A 17,873-nucleotide genomic window follows, 5' to 3' on the forward strand; every position below is an offset into this window, starting at 1 on the left:
CTGGACCCATTTCAGTTTGCTCACCACCACAACATCTGCCATGGACGCAATCTCTCTGGCTCTCCACTCGGCTTTGGAGCACTTAGACAACAACAAAACATATGTTAGTCTACTGTTTATTGTTTGCAGCTTGGTATTTGACACCACACCATCAGTACTAATCAACAGTAGTATTTATTTATCATCTGCAGTATTTATTTATTTTTGTAATTTGTCGTAACTTTTATGTCTTGCACTGTACTGCTGCTGCAAAACTAATTTCACATTGTGTCAGTGATAATACATCTGATTCTGCTTTTAATGTAGATTCCCTTAGTAACAACTTGTGTACGTTGCTCCTGTGTGCTTTATTTACACTAGACACTAAAATTCTACAGCACAGTACAGGCCCTTCGGCCCTTGATGTTGTACCGACCCATATATTCCTTTAAAAAAAATACTAAACCCACTCTACCCTGTAACCCTCTATTTTTCTTTCATCCATGTGCCTGTCCAAGAGGCTCTTTAAATACCCCTAATGTTTTAGCCTCCACCAGGAGCCTCCCAGCTCTGCTAACCTTGCCTCATAAGACTTGTTTTCCAATCCAGGCAACATCCTGGTAAATCTCCTCTGCACCCTCTCCATAGCTTCCACATCCTTCCTATAATGAGGTGACCAGAACTGAACACAATACTCTAAGTGTGGTCTCACCAGAGATTTGTAGAGTTGCAACATGACCTTCCTACTGTTGGACTCAATACCCCTATTAATGAAGCCTAGCATCCCATAAGCCTCCTTAACTATCCTATCAACCTGGGCAGCGACCTTGAGGGATGTATGGATTTGAACCCCAAGGTCCCTCTGTTCATCCACACTCTGAAGTACCAACCATTAACTCTGTATTCAGCCTTCTGGTTTGTCCTTCCAAAATGCATCACCTCACACTTATCCAGATTGAACTCCATCTTCCACTTTTCTGCCCAACTGTGCATCCTGTCTATATCCTCTTGTAATCTTCGACAACCTATAGCTCCATCCACAACTCCTCCAATCTTCATGTCATCCGCAAAATTGCTCATCCATCCTTCAGATCTTCATCCAGGTCATTTATAAAAATCACAAAGAGCAGAGGTCCCAGGACAGACTCTTGCAGCACTCCCACTAGTCACTGACCTCCAGGCAGAATACTTTCCTTCCACTACTACCCTCTGGTTTCTTCCTGTGAGCCAATTTTTTATCCAAACAGCCAAGGTTCCACTGATCCCATGCCTCATGACTTTCTGGATGAGTCTCTCATGGGGGACCTTGTCAAATGCCTTGCTAAAATCCATGTAGACCATATCTACTGCCCTACCCTCATCAATTTCGTTTGTTATCTCTTCAAAAAATTCAATTAGGCTCGTGAAGCACGACCTTCCCTTCACAAAGCCATGTTGACTATCCTTGAATAGACTGTACTTCTCCAAATGCTCGTAGATCCTATCCTTAAGAATCCTTTCCAATAGTTTGCAGACCACCAACGTAAGACTCACCGGTCTATAGTTCCTAGGATTCTCCCTATTACCTTTTTTAAACAAGGGAACTACATTTGCCATTCTCCAATCCTCAGGCACCTCCCCTGCAGCCAAAGAGAATTCAAAGATCATAGCTACTGCTCCAGCGATCTCTTCTCTCACTTCCCACAGCAATCTGGGGTATATCACGTCCGGCCCTGGGGACTTACCAATCTTGATGTTTTTAAGAAGATCCAACACTACTTCTTCCTTAATCTCCACATTGTCCAGCACACAAGCCTGTTCTATTTCAGCCTCACACTGATCAAGGTCTTTTTCACTTGTTTCATTTCATTTTTAAAATCTTTTTATTGATATATAATTTTCTACAACTATAAAATACAGAAGTTCAGCAAATTAGTATATATATAATTAATAAAGCTGAAGAAAAAAACATGCTAATGAAAGAAAAAAAAATTATATAAGAAAAAGAAGGAAAAAAGAGAGCCCCAACTAACTGAAAAAAAAACCCCACTAACTACAAAACAAAAAAAAAAGAGAAACAAATCATTAGGAACCAACTCCCAGAGCAATACATCTTACAATCATTTATATATATAAAAATGAAGAAAAAGAAAACAACAATGGCCAAATCACATTTATATAACATAAAATTGGAAGGAAACAATATAAATTAATTCAAATTAAATGATAATATTTAGCAAAAGAGCCCCACCTTCTCTCAAAATCGAATCGGGGATCAAAAGTTCTACTTCTAATTTTTTCCAAACTAAGACATAACATTACTTGGGAAAACCATTGAATTAGTGTAGAAGCAGATATATTTTTCCACTTCAATAAAATAGCCCTTCTTGCCAACAATGTAATGAATGCAATTACATGTTGGTTTGAAAATGAAATACCCGAATATGATGCGGAACTATTCCAAATAGAACAGTCAATGTATTAGGTTGTAAATTAATTTTCAAAGCTTTAGAAATTGTAGAAAATAAAGATTTCCAAAAAGATTTCAATGAGGGTTCCCCAATGAGGGACATGACCAGAACATATGTAACAAAGTAGCTACTTCATGTTTGCACCTATCACAATAATTATCTATATTAGAAAATATTTTGGATAGTCTCTCCTTTGTTAAATAATAACGGTGAACAATTTTAAATTGAGTTAAACAATGATTGGCACATATGGAAGAAGAATTAACCATTTTCAGAACTCGCAACCAATCTTCATTAACAAAAGTCATATTAAGTACTCTCTCCCAGTCTTGTTTAATCTTTAGTGAGAGGTTATCTTCTTGTAGTAAAAATAAATTATAAATTCTACCAATTACCTCTCACTAAAGGATTCATATTCAAAATAGTATCCAACAAATAAGATTCTTGCGTATGTGGAAACGTAGAAACATATTTTTGTAAGAAATGTCTAACCTGAAAATATTGCAAGAAATGTGTATGAGAGAATATTTGCTAATTAATCTTCAAAAGTCATCAATCAACCATCACTAAATAAATCTGTAAAAGAACAGATCCCTTTATTTCTCCATAAAAGAAAAATGGGATCAGTAATTGAAGGTTTAAATAGCAAATTTCGAAATACAGGGCTAGACAATTTAAATTGTTTTTAAATTGAAAGAGTTGCAAAACTGAAACCAAATCCGTAAGGACTGTTTAATAACAGGGTAGAGATTTAAATTGGAAATTTTAGCAAGTTGTAAAGATAATGGAGCTCCTAATAATGAAGTTATATAAAATTGATTAATAGCTTTAAATTCCAAACCATTCCAAGCTGGTTTTTGGCTCTTATTGAGCCAATATAACCAAAAACATAGTTGTCAAATATCAACAGCCCAATAATACAATCTTAAATTAGGTAGTGCAAGTCCACCATCTTTTTTGGATTTTTGTAAATGAAACTTGTTAACTCTTGGTTTTTTGTTATTCCAAATAAAGAACGAAATAGTAGAATCAATTTGATCAAAAAAATTTTTAGTTAGAAAAATAGGTGTATTTTGAAAAATATATAAAAATCTAGGTTAAATCATCATTTTCATGGCATGAATACGACCTATTAAAGTGTAAGAGGATTCCATCTAGAAAATAATTGTTTCATAGGAACTACATTAGCTTTATAAAGATCCTTATTTTTTTTTGTAGATTTAGATTTAGATTATGAGGACACACAGTCTTGTCATTTAGTAATGCATGCATTAAGAAGTGATATAATATTCCTCCGGTGTGATATCACAAAAACACAGGACAGACCAAGACTGAAAAACTAGCAAAACCACATAATTATAACATATAGTTACAACAGTGCAACAATACCATAACTTGATGAAGAACAGTCCATGGCACAGTAAAAAAGTTCAAAGTTTCTCGAAAATCCCACATCTCCCTGCCATGCTCGACCACAGTCCAACTCTGAGTCGTCAGAAAACTTCGAGCTCTGATCAGCCCTCTGACACCGAGTACCGAGCACCATCTCTATCCAAGCGTTTCGACCTCAGCCTCGGTTGCCAGCAGCAGGCAAAGCCGGGATTTTGGGGCCTACCCTTCGGAGATTCTCAATCGCACAGTAACAACAGCAGTGAACCAGGTATACCAGAAGTTTCTCCAGATGTTTCTCTGCTTCTCACGTCTATCTTCATCAAATCAGAATTGTCCACGGCCCCTATTTAACAGATACGATATCATTTCACTGGACGCTGCCATCTTCTCCTCCCGCCTGACCTCCTTGTAATGATAATACCCAAATATTTAAAAGAGTTCACAATTCTAAATGGAATATCATTATACATAAAAACAGGAACATTTAAAGGGAACAATTGCATTGCCTCTGATCTGGGCTGACAGTCAGGTGTCGGGCGGCACCTAATTAATTAGCATGTTTATTTCGGCTTTTTTCTTAAAGATGTGCTGTGTGTCTCCCGGCTACTGCTGCATTCTCTGCGAGTCGGTATCTGTCCGCGGCCTGGGTGTTGGGGTGGTGGGACACTGGGGTGTCATCTGTTTCCATTAGGGCAGGCAGGTCATCTTCTCTTATGACTGCCCGCCTCGATGGCGAAGGTCGAGGTTCGTCGTCTGCTGTGGCTGATGTGGAAGGCTTGCTTTACTGCTGAGCCTCACGCATTTTTCTTTCATACAGTTCTTTATAAGCACTCAAACCATCCTGCAAATATCCCCTAAACCGACGTACCCTTTCAAAATTAAAGTCATACTTTACCATTACTCATTTGGTTTCGATTGTTATCCTTTCCTCTTCCAATTGCATCAGCTCTTCATCTATCAGTTCTTGGTCATGGGATGCCAAAACCCCTTCAACATCATCTTCGTCAACTTCCACAAGCCAAACTCACTTAGTCCTTACTTTGTTCACCATGATCGAAACGCTTAATTATGTCTAGTTTTACGCTGAGTGTAACACCCTTATGAGCTCTTTCAGGCTTTTCCGAAACCATAGAACTCATCTTGCAAACAGCTGCTCACAAGCACATGTTAAAGCAAAGCAGTTCCGAATCCGGGGGAGAGCGGCTGCTTGGGGCGTGCAGTGCACTGCCTTTTATCACGCGATGCTTTTTTCGTAACAGTGAAAACACCTTCTGTTAGCAAAAACAGGGTACTAATGTAGGTCTTTCATAACAGTGAGGTTTCATAAAGCGAACGTTCGAAAAGCGGGGGACAGCTGTAGTCGATTCTTGAATATTTAATTATGAACATGTGAAAAAAAGGAATATTCTCTATCGGTAGGATACATATGTCTCCAGACTTCAATTAAACCATAATCAATTAAAAAGGAATTAATAAGTGATGTAGAGTGATTAGGGAGTTGATGTCTAGATAATGATTTATCTAATAGGGGATTTAAGCAAGTATTAAAATCTCCACCCATTAATAACATATATTCATTTAGATCAGGTAACAGAGCGAAAATATCTTTAAAAAATGAAGGATCATCAGCATTTGGTCCATATATATTAACCAAATCCATTTTCTTATTGTAAATTGTTCCTTTAACAATCAAAAATCTACCATTAATATCAGATATAATATCCTCCTGATTAAAGGGAATATTAGAATCAATAAAATGGAAACACCCTTAATTTTACTTTGAGAGTTTGCGTGAATCTGAAGATCCGTCCAAAATTTTAAAAAATCAATTTTTATCACCTAACCTGACATGTGTCTCTTGTGCAAAAATTATATCAGGTTGGAATAGATTAATAATTTTAAATGTTTTCTTACACTTAATAGGATGATTCCAACTATGGACATTACAATTTAAAACATTTAACTGTTTAAATAACATCATGAAACTTTATATCTAACGAAAGCAATTAAACACATGTCAGGAGAAGGTAGTCGTGAATGACGGTGATGAGCAACAATGGTAACAATTTGTGTACGCTCCGGAATTCCATAATGGGAATAAAAAAGAAAAAGAAAAAAAACCCACCCAACCTACAAAGCCCAGAAATAAGTCGATATCAATCGACGCAAGCCCCAAGGAATGCATTAGAAGCAATTCTGAACTCCATCTGCCTAAATAAAAGGTACAGATGAAAAAAGGTAATCTGTCTCCCTCTCCCGAGTATACAACTCATTACAGTCGACATACAACCCATTACAATTAAATTAGAAAAAACAGTTAACAGAAACGACCTTCAATTTAGAAAGTAACCTTCATAACATTAGATAAGAAAAAACACTTCCAAAACAAATTCTTGAAATATTTGCACAGAAGAGAAAACATCGCCATCTTTAATTTATTTCATCTATCTATAAAACGTTTAAAAAAAAAACCCAAATAGTGAGTTAAAAGTTCTTAACAAAAACATACAAAGCAAAAAAAAACAATTAATTTATAGATGTAGCAAACAGAAAGAAATTCTAACAACAGGAATTCTGCAGATGCTGGAAATTCAAGCAACGCACATCAAAGTTGCTGGTGAACACAGCAGGCCAGGCAGCATCTCTAGGAAGAGGTACAGTCGACGTTTCAGGCCAAGACTCTTCGAAGGGTCTCGACGAAGGGTCCTGACGAAGGGTCTCGGCCTGAAACATCGACTATACCTCTTCCTAGAGATGCTGCCTGGCCTGCTGCGTTCACCAGCAACTTTGATGTGTGTAGAAAGAAATGCTAAATGATTTTAAATTTCTACAGTCTTCCAACAGATCCCATAAGATATCTTCTAAAATTAAAACCGTCCAAACCAGTCTATTTCAAAGATAAAACTACTTTTTAATACCAAGACTTTCTGTACTTCTCAATTCTTCCAATCTCATCATTCCTTATATCGCAAAACGATCGAATGATTGTAAGTCTTTTAAACTTCAGGCTTCAGACTCATCCGGGAGAGAATTAATCAAATGCAGTGCATCGGCTGGATCCTCAAAGATACGAACCCCAGAGTCTTTAGCGAAAAGCCTTAATTTAGCCAGATACAGAAAAAAGGGATGCATCTGTTTTTGAAAGGCCATTCGCATTGCGGCCGCCAATCCAGAACATTTCTGAACAATTTCACACAGAAAATCTTGAAAAAAATGAATTTCAGAGCCTTGTAATTTAAACAGTCTTTGTTTTCTTGCCAGTTTAATAATACGGTCTTTGTCTCGAATACGAAGGAAATGCACGATAATATGTCTGTTTTTACCTTGTCCCGGAATTCCAACCCTATGAGCTATTTCAATGTCGGGTAATTGTGAAAATGCCTCAAGAAATAGAGATTGAAACATTTTAGCGACATAGTCCAGTATGTCGGCAGATTCTGATTTCTCTTTCAATCCAACAATTCAAATATTGTTCTGACGAGAACAAGCTTCCAAATCAATTCGTCGTTGAGCCTTTTCCAGATGAGAAGAAATATCAGCTGCATTGTGAGTTACTTCTTTAAGATCCAAGCTCAAAGGATCAATTTTTCCCTCCCAAGGGAGAAGACTTCCTTTTAGTTGAGTTAGTTCAGCGACGATAGAGCTCATTTGAGTCTCTAATCTATTAACCCAGGCTGGCTCTTCAGGAGCTTGGTCAGTTTTTTTAGATTTACCATTACCTGTATCAGGATTCTTTTTAGTGCTTCTCAAGGTAGCCATAACTATAATTATCACTTTGACAGATCCGACTGAATAAAGTTAAGATTTCAAAGTAAGCGGGAAAGGGAGAAATTAAAGGCAGACAGAAAGACGCTGTGTCTTACATGTCCACAGGTGGAAGGCGGAGTCTTCACAAGTCCTTTTCACTTGTGAATACTGAAGCAAAGTTCATTTAGGACCTCCCCAACCTCCCCTGCCTCCAGGCACATGTTGCCTTCTTTATCCTTTATTCATTCTTGTCATCCTTCTGTTCTTCACATACGCATAGAACGCCTTGGGGTTCTCCTTAATCCTACATGCCAAGGCCTTCTCATGCCCCCTTCGAGCTCTCCTAACTCCTTTCTTAAGCTCCTTCCTGGCTACCCTATATTTCTCATGAGCCCCTCCTGCTTCCTGCTTCTTATATCTAACATATGCTTCCTTCTTCCTCTTGACAAGTTGCCTCACGTGTTTCGTCAGCCACTGTTCCCTTTTCCTACCATTTTTTCCTTGTCTCAGTGGGACAAACCTATCCTGAACCCAGCACAAGTGGCCCCTAAACTTCCTCCACAGTACTTCTGTGCTTTCACCCTTGAACATCTGTTTCCAATTTACTCTCGCTAATTCCTGCCTCATCCCTTCATAGTTAGCCCTTCCCCAGTTAAGCACTTTCCCATTTTGTCTGTTTTCATCCTTTTCCATAGCTATGCTGAAGCTAAGGGAGTTGAGGTCACTCTCACCAAAATGCTCCCCCACCAAGAGGTCTGCCACCCAGAACTAGATCCAGTATGGCTTGTCCTCTGGTCGGCCGGTCCACATACTGTGTCAGGAATCCTTCTTGAACGCACCTGACAAATTCAGCCCCATCTATCCCCCTTGCAGTCAGGAGGTGCCAGTCAATATGGGGGAAGTAAAAATCACCCATAACTACAACCCTGTATTTCGTGCACCATTCTAAAATCTGCCTGCTTATCTGCTCCTCGGTGTCCCGAGGGCTATTTGGGGGCCTATAGACTACTCCCAGTACAGTGATTGATCCCTTCCTATTTCTGACTTCCACCCACACCGACTCAGTGGACACTCCCTCTGCAGTGTCCTCCCTTTCTATGGCCGTGATACTATCCGTAACCAGTAATGCTACTCCCCCCCCCCCCTTTCTACCTCCCATCCTATTCCTTTTAAAATACCTAAACCCCGGTACCTACATCAGCCAATCCTGCCCTTCCTCCAGCCAAGTTTCAGTAATGGCCATAACATCGTAGTTCCACGTACAGATCCATGCTCTAAGTTCATCCCCTTTATTCCTAATGCTCCTATCATTGAAATAGACACATTTCAACCCCTCTAACTGGCCATATTTATGTTTTGTCTCCTGCCTGTCTTTCCTCACCAACTCAGAACACATAGCATCATGGCCTTGTCCTTCTACCCTAATCTCTGCACTCACATTCTGATTCCCACCCTCATGCCAAACTAGTTTAAACCCTCCCCAACAGCTCTATCCTGCCCGCCAGGATATTGGTCCCTTTTCAGTTCAGGTGCAGCCCACCCTTTTTGTACAGGTCAGACCTTCCCCAGAAGAGATCCCAATGATCCAGAAATCTGAACCCCTGCCTCCTGCATCAACTCTTCAGCTATGCATTCATCTGCCATAACTTCCTGTTCCTACCCTCTCTGTCTCGTGGCACAGGCAGTAATCCCAAGATTACCACCTTGAGGTCCTGCTTTTTAACTTCTTTCCTAACTCCCTATATTCCTTCTTCAGGACCTCATCCCTACTCCTATCTATGTCATTGGTCCCCACGTGGACCACAACATCTGGCTGCTCACTCTCTCTCCTGAGAATACCAAGACCTCAATCCGAGATATCGGCGGACCCTGGCACCAGGGAGGTGACAGACCCATCGGGGATTCTCAATCTCTCCCACAGAACCTCTTATCTGTCCCCCTAACTATTGACTCCCCTATCACTACTGCTCTCCTCTTTTCCCCCCTTCCTTTCTGAGCTGAGAGTCCAGTCTGGGTGCCAGAGACGCGACCACTACAACTTGTCCCTGGTAGGTCGTCCCCACCAACAGTATCCAAAACAGTGTATTTATTGTTGATGGGAATGGCCACAGGGGTGCTCTGCTCTGTCTATCCCCCTTGCCTCTCCTGACAGTCACCCAGTTACCTGCCTCCTGACTTTTAGGTGGTGACTGTCTCCCTGAAACTCTTGCCTATTTCTGCCTCTGCCTCCCGAATGATCCGAAGTTCATCCAGCTTCAGTCAAAAATATCCCAAAACTCCAGAATTTTTCAAGGAAAGTTCAAAGCTGAATCGCATGAAATAGGGTAAAGTTTGCAGCGGAGTTAAGTGGTGAAGGGGAATACAGACAAAGAAGTGAAAGGATATGCACAGAGTTTTGAATTAGTTCAAATTTTATGGTGGTTGTACTAAGGATTTTAATATTTATTGTAGTGGATTTTGGAAGGTGTACAATGGTGATCATTGGATGAAAGTTGTCACTGCCCTATGGGAAACAAACTACCAGTCTTGATTCTGTCAGACCTGAGTATTTCCAGTTATTTCCTATTTTTCTACTATTCTTGACCATTGCTAAATAATAGATATTTCATATAGTAGTGTAGTGGTACTCCTGAAGATTTGCGTCTGATGCACATTTATGATATGATTAATCAATTAAAGCTCAAGATCAAGCAGTTTTTTTGTGGCAGCACTATAAATTGCTGACGCAATGGGGAGCATTCGTACTCAGCTGTCACTGCAGTGCAACATTTATTTTCCTTCCATTAATTACATGCTGGTTGAAAATATTACAATATTATACTTGAGCTCTTTGTTGCTGATTGGTTAATTGATGGAGCAGTCCCTTGGCCAAGCTTAGTTAGATTGGTTTCCAAGAGGTGAAATAAACAAAAATATTGCACAAGTACATTTTGTACAAATATGTTTGTTCTTCATTGTGTTACAACAAATGCAACTTCTAAATGACATGCAACACACATAAAAGTTGCAGGTGATCGTCAGTCAGGACGAAGGGTCTGGGCCCGAAACGTCAACTGTACCTCTTCCTAGAGATGCTGCCTGGCCTAGCAACTTTTATGTCTGTTGCTTGAAATTCCAGCATCTACAGATTTCCTCGTGTTTGCGTTCTATATGACGTAATCTGTTTAGTAAAGCAAGGTAATGTTTGCAGAACATTATTAAACAGAATTGACCTTCCAAAGAAGGTACTTGGTCAGAGAATGAAAAGAAACATTTTAAATATGTAAAATGAATTAGATCGATGGAAATTTTTAACTCGGATATTCCATAAGTTTACAGTCTTGAAAGGTGAAAGCATGGAGTTGATGGTAAACAACTAATTCTGGGGTCAACGAAAGACCATGTAGAAGACTGCAGATATCTCAGCTTATAAAGTTAATGATTTTTACAGAGAAAGGAAAGGGCCGCAATGAGAGACTTGAAACCAAAATTAGGTTTAAATGTTTTTTGCAATATTTACCTGGGCATATGTACAAACCCCATTTCCAGAAAAGTTGGGATATTTTCCAAAATGCAATAAAAACAAAAATCTGTGATATGTTAATTCACGTGAACCTTTATTTAACTGACAAAAGTACGGGAGAAAAGATTTTCAATAGTTTTACTGACCAACTTAATTGTATTTTGTAAATATACACAAATTTAGAATTTGATGGCTGCAACAAACTCAACAAAAGTTGAAATAAGACAGAGTTAATATAAGATTGAAAAGTGCATAGAATATTCAAGTAACACCGGTTTGGAAGACTCCACATTAAGCAGGCTAATTGGTAGCAGGTGAGGTATCATGACTGGGTATAAAAGTAGAAAAGGAACGTTTCTCAACTTAAGATTGCAGAGAATTTAGGTCTTTCAACATCTACAGTATATAATATTGTGAAAAGATTCAGAGAATTCAGAGACATCTCAGTGCGTAAAGAGCAAGGTCGGAAACCACTGTTGAATGTGTGTGATCTTCGAGCCCTCAGGCGGCACTGCCTAAGAAACCGTCATGCTACTGTGACAATTATAGCCACCTGGGCTCGGGAGTACTTCGGAAAACCATTGTCACTCAACACAGTCCATCGCTGCATCCAGAAATGCAACTTGAAACTGTATTACACAAGGAGGAAGCCATACATCAACTCTATGCAGAAACGCTGGCGAGTTCCCTGGGCCCGAGCTCATCTCAGATGGACTGAAAGACTGTGGAACCATGTGCTGTAGTCAGATGAGTCCACATTTCAGCTAGTTTTTGGAAAAAAGGGGCGTCAAGTTCTCTGTGCCAAAGATGAAAACGACCATCCAGATTGTTATCAGTGAAAAATGCAAAAGCCAGCATCTGTGATGGTATGGGGGTGCATCAGTGCCCACGGCATAGGTGAGTTGCATGTATGTGAAGGTACCATTGACTCTGAAAATGAATGGCGCATCATGAAGAGGAGAATCAGACAACGGAGACCATGGACTGTTGAGCAGCTGAAGTCTTATATCAAGCAAGAATGGACAAAATTTCCAATTGCAAATCTGCTACAATTAGTATCCTCAGTTCCAAAACGATTAAAAAGTGTTATTAAAGGGAAAGGTGATGTAACACAATGGTAAACATGCCTCTGTCCCAACTTTTGTTGAGTGTGTTGCAGCCATCAAATTCTAAATTTTTGTATGTTTACAAAATACAATTAAGTTGGTCAGTAAAACTATTGAAAATCTTTTCTTTGTACTTTTGTCAGTTAAATAAAGGTTCATGTGAATTAACATATCACAGATTTTTGTTTTTATTGCATTTTGGAAAATATCCCAGCTTTTTTTGAAATGGGGTTTGTAGATTGGCAAGCGTTGGGTGGTAAGTGGCTAAGCAGATTTTTTTTAATGACTTCATGTTTACGGAGAGTGAAACAAGGAAAATTGGCTTGGTGTGAAATGGAATGCTATAGCTTGCGTTTAGTAATAAGGGTGTATAAAGTAATAAAAAACAAAAATTTGTACAGAATAGAGTAACGCAAGTATTAAGGTGCATTAATGTAATGGTTAATTCTGATTTTGAAAATAACCCCTGCCCTAATCTATATGCTCATTTGCAGGTCACACTTAATGTCTTTGACCTTTGCTCTGCCTACAGGTGCTGAGGGACACACGGATGCATCACCTTCGACTTCTCTATATCCTTGGATGCTATGCTGTAATCTTTATGATTCCAACTTGGATCCTTGTCGATCTCTCTGCATTTTTTGTTAACAGCTCAGTTGTGAGTGCCATCTTTATGCAAAGTCTCTGTGCAGTTGGCAACAAGTTGTGTTTCCAGTTTATGTAAGAATTCAACATCAGCCTACGTAGCTGTAAAATTTGCTGCAAAATGATCTGTATTTCAGCTTTTCCTGTTGAACAATGGTACCATAGATTGTTTCAAAATGTGAAGGCCTATGTGAGATGACTAAAGAAACCTGAGTTCCCTAGCTACCTTTGACTTTGAAGAAACACAATAAGGTGATAAAAGAAAATCCTTGACATTAGACCCCCAGGGATAAGATAACAAGCTTAGGACTGACAGGAGATTGAACTTAATTTAGAGGAAGACTTATTGAGATCAGTACATTGGACCTGAGTAAGAAAGAAAGTCAGATTCTTTGCATGCTAATGCATTACTGAAGCACAGGATCTTCTGCATCTTTTCCCTGAAAAGCAAAAGAAAAACGTTCCTTTTTTGAGCAAAGATGATATCAGAACTGTTCTGTATCAACACTCTGTTGTCTTAAGTAATGAAAAGCTTATTTCAGTAGTAAAACTGCAGAGTGTTTCAACATCACAGGACTGATGGGCATTCTCTTGCTCTATCTTCACTCTTCATTTTTACCAGTGAAGGATGTACATCTGTGGAAAGATCACCCATTGGATCTTCTCCCTGCCCCCTGAAACCTGAGTGTTAGAACAGCAGCCTGGCAACAGGCTTGTGGATTCCTGCTGCTGGTACAAGCCAGATCTCTCACTGGAATACATTTCAATCCTTTGGTAAGAATATAGTTCTGAACAATTGCAATACTGCATCAAGCTGTAATGTCATAGTACACAAACAACAGGAATTCTGCAGATGCTGGAAATTCAAGCAACACACATCAAAGTTGCTGGTGAACGCAGCAGGCCAGGCAGCATCTGTAGGAAGAGCTGCAGTCGACGTTTCAGGCCGAGACCCTTCGTCAGGACTAACTGAAGGAAGAGTGAGTAAGGGATTTGAAAGTAGGAGGGGGAGGGGGAGATCCAAAATGATAGGAGAAGACAGGAGGGGGAGGGATAGAGCCAAGAGCTGGACAGGTGATAGGCAAAAGGGGATACGAGAGGATCATGGGACAGGAGGTCAGGGAAGAAAGACAAGGGGGGGGGGACCCAGAGGATGGGCAAGAGGTATATTCAGAGGGTCAAAGGGAGAAAAAGGAGAGTGAGAGGAAGAATGTGTGCATAAAAATAAGTAACAGATGGGGTACAAGGGGGAGGTGGGGCCTTAGCGGAAGTTAGAGAAGTCGATGTTCATGCCATCAGGTTGGAGGCTACCCAGACGGAATATAAGGTGTTGTTCCTCCAACCTGAGTGTGGCTTCATCTTTACAGTAGAGGAGGCCGTGGATAGACATGTCAGAATGGGAATGGGATGTGGAATTAAAATGTGTGGCCACTGGGAGATCCTGCTTTCTCTGGCGGACAGAACGTAGATGTTCAGCAAAGTGGTCTCCCAGTCTGCGTTGGGTCTCACCAATATATAAAAGGCCACATCGGGAGCACCGGACGCAGTATATCACCCCAGTCGACTCACAGGTGAAGTGTTGCCTCACCTGGAAGGACTGTTTGGGGCCCTGAATGGTGGTAAGGGAGGAAGTGTAAGGGCATGTGTAGCACTTGTTCCGCTTACACGGACAAGTGCCAGGAGGGAGATCAGTGGGGAGGGATTTTTTTTTTTTTTGCAAGAGACAGGGTGAGAAGAGGAATAGTCCAGATAGCTGTGAGAGTCAGTAGGCTTATAGTAGACATCAGTGGATAAGCTGTCTCCAGAGACAGAGACAAAGATCTCGAAAGGGGAGGGAGGTGTCGGAAATGGACCAGGTAAACTTGAGGGCAGGGTGAAAGTTGGAGGCAAAGTTAATAAAGTCAACGAGTTCTGCATGCATGCAGGAAGTAGCGCCAATGCAGTTGTCGATGTAGCGAAGGAAAAGTGGGGGACAGATACCAGAATAGGCACGGAACATAGATTGTTCCACAAACCCAACAAAAAGGCAGGCATAGCTAGGACCCATACGGGTGCCCATAGCTACACCTTTAGTTTGGAGGAAGTGGGAGGAGCCAAAGGAGAAATTATTAAGAGTAAGGACTAATTCCGCTAGACGGAGCAGAGTGGTAGTAGAGGGGAACTGATTAGGTCTGGAATCCAAAAAGAAGCGTAGAGCTTTGAGACCTTCCTGATGGGGGATGAAAGTATATAAGGACTGGACATCCATGGTGAAAATAAAGCGGTGGGGGCCAGGGAACTTAAAATCATCGAAAAGTTTAAGAGTGTGAGAAGTGTCTCAGGATGAGGCTTTTCATTCTAGGACGAGGGAGATGTCTTCCTTTTTTAAAGGAAGGGGTTTCCCTTCCACTATCAACTCTGCTCTTAAACGCATCTCCCCCATTTCACGTACATCTGCTCTCACTCCATCCTCCCGCCACCCCACTAGTAATAGGGTTCCCCTGGTCCTCACCTACCACCCCACCAGCCTCCGGGTCCAACATATTATTCTCCGTAACTTCCGCCACCTCCAACGGGATCCCACCACTAAGCATATCTTTCCTTCCCCCCCCTCTCTCTGCATTCCGCAGGGATCGCTCCCTACACAACTCCCTTGTCCATTCTTCCCCCCCATCCCTCCCTACTGATCTCCCTCCTGGCACTTATCCGTGTAAGCGGAACAAGTGCTACACATGCCCTTACACTTCCTCCCTTACCACCATTCAGGGCCCCAAACAGTCCTTCCAGGTGAGGCAACACTTCACCTGTGAGTCAACTGGGGTGATATACTGCGTCCGGTGCTCCTGATGTGGCCTTTTATATATTGGCGAGACCCAACGCAGACTGGGAGACTGCTTTGCTGAACATCTACGCTCTGTCCGCCAGAGAAAGCAGGATCTCCCAGTGGCCACACATTTTAATTCCACATCCCATTCCCATTCTGACATGTCTATCCACGGCCTCCTCTACTGTAGAGATGAAGCCACACTCAGGTTGGAGGAACAACACCTTATATTCCGTCTGGGTAGCCTCCAACCTGATGGCAAGAACATCGACTTCTCTAACTTCCGCTAATGCCCCACCTCCCCCTCGTACCCCATCTGTTACTTATTTTTATGCACACATTCTTCCTCTCACTCTCCTTTTTCTCCCTCTGACCCTCTGAATATACCTCTTGCCCATCCTTTGGGTCCCCCCCCCCTTGTCTTTCTTCCCTGACCTCCTGTCCCATGATCCTCTCGTATCCCCTTTTGCCTATCACCTGTCCAGCTCTTGGCTCCATTCCTCCCCCTCCTGTCTTCTCCTATCATTTTGGATCTCCCCCTCCCCCTCCTACTTTCGAATCTCTTACTCACTCTTCCTTCAGTTAGTCCTGACGAAGGGTCTCGGCCTGAAAATCTCTTCCTACAGATGCTGCCTGGCCTGCTGCGTTCATGTCATCGTACACATTGGCTTTGTATATTACTGGACATGAGCTCTTAGGTAAACAGCAAACACACCCTACAGTGTAAATTTTGTCTGGATATAGCAATGAGTGCAGGTGGAAAAGACCATTACAGAAAGAATATGTTAGGAATTTGTACAGAAGTTCATTAGAGCTTTAACAAGATTGCAGTGAATAATTAGGGTATGGCTGGAGTGTTTAGTGCCATTCTGTGTAAGCCATAACTGGAAATATGTTAGAGGAGTGTGAAAAGAACACCAAGGAGTTATTTGAATGATGATCTAAATAATGGTGGAGGCACAAAAGCATTATGGCTCTTTTTGGTGGAGGAGAGCAAAGTCAGGGTAAACTAATAAAATTTCTCAGAGAACAACAGGAATTCTGCAGATGCTGGAAATTCAAGCAACACACATCAAAGTTGCTGGTTAGTCCTGACGGAGGGTCTTGGCCTGAAACGTCGACTGCACCTCTTCCTAGAGATGCTGCCTGGCCTGCAAATTTCTCAGAGTCTTGAGTTCTTTGAGTGAATATTCAAGAATGACAATGATCATGAGAAATATATAAAGCAAAATCGAAAGAATTTTCATGCTTGCTTTAGTTACCACAGCTTATAAAATTTTATTCACCAGAGGTTAAGTGGCAGAGATGGTAGCAATGTGTTAAGGGAAATTGGAGAAAGATTTAAAATAGTGTAGAAATTGGAATTTGAGAACATAGCTCTGCTGGTGGGCTTATCACATTTCTGTGCTGCATTCTAAAACACTGAGCACACTGTGTACATAGCAAAAATATCTAAACTGGTTTGCATTAAGTAATCTTATAATTGCCCAGGAAGGGCCCTCCATTGGTTGGAGTCAACCATGGATGTTGCGACTTAGCTATCTATGTAATACGCAAGCCAGTACACAAACCAGGGCAGTACGATACAGAGAGCAAGCTGTTGCTCATGTAGCAGGCTCCCCTCTCCAGGCAGCTGCTAAATCCGAAGGAATGGCACCAGTGGTATTGCATGAGTTTCTAATTAGCATTGAGTTCAACGTTGGACTGCCTTAGGTCTCCAGGTCCATATTTCTCCTCAGGGTTTACTCTTGAAGACCGCTTCATGAGTGGGTATAGCTGCAAGGCAGCGGAAGTTTGAGATCAGGGTTTTTCTTCTCCTTGGTGAGTTGCTGAGTTGCCAACCACGGCTGACGAGCCCCTTCTGTGTGAATCGACTGGATTTAAGGCTCTAGTACCCGTCATTGCCCCTTTGCCTGACAGTAAAAATGGTTCCACCGGGCTTAGTAGCTAAGCCACATGTGAAGGCCAGGAGCCGGACTTGGTGGTTGTCAGAGGCTATTTGAGACACATGCCATTGGGAGCATTTAATAGGTAGTGAGAGCTTGTCCCCACTATCACCCCAGCTATAACAACCTTAAGGAACCTTTTTGTATCATGAACTCTTGCATCATGAATCCTGACTAACCACACCTAATTTCCACCTGGAGTTGTGGAGTGACATGGGAATGGGCCTTCAGTGCAAATAATCCATGCCGACTATAGCAGGTCTCAGTGGCCTGCATTAAGTGCATAAACCTCCAAGACACTCC

General features: G+C 41.2%; 1 protein-coding gene across 1 annotated transcript in view; it reads left to right on the plus strand.

The window, feature by feature from the left end:
* slc35e1 (solute carrier family 35 member E1) overlaps positions 1 to 17,873 on the plus strand; it is a 59,918-nt gene that overhangs the window by 26,503 nt on the left and 15,542 nt on the right. Inside the window, exon 4 of the mRNA XM_063032239.1 lies at positions 12,709 to 12,834. Within this exon, the coding sequence (XP_062888309.1) occupies positions 12,709 to 12,834 (126 nt within the window). The remainder of the gene's footprint in view (positions 1 to 12,708; positions 12,835 to 17,873) is intronic.

This window comes from Mobula hypostoma, chromosome 24, assembly GCF_963921235.1.
Source record: "Mobula hypostoma chromosome 24, sMobHyp1.1, whole genome shotgun sequence".
Lineage (NCBI taxonomy): Eukaryota > Metazoa > Chordata > Chondrichthyes > Myliobatiformes > Myliobatidae > Mobula > Mobula hypostoma.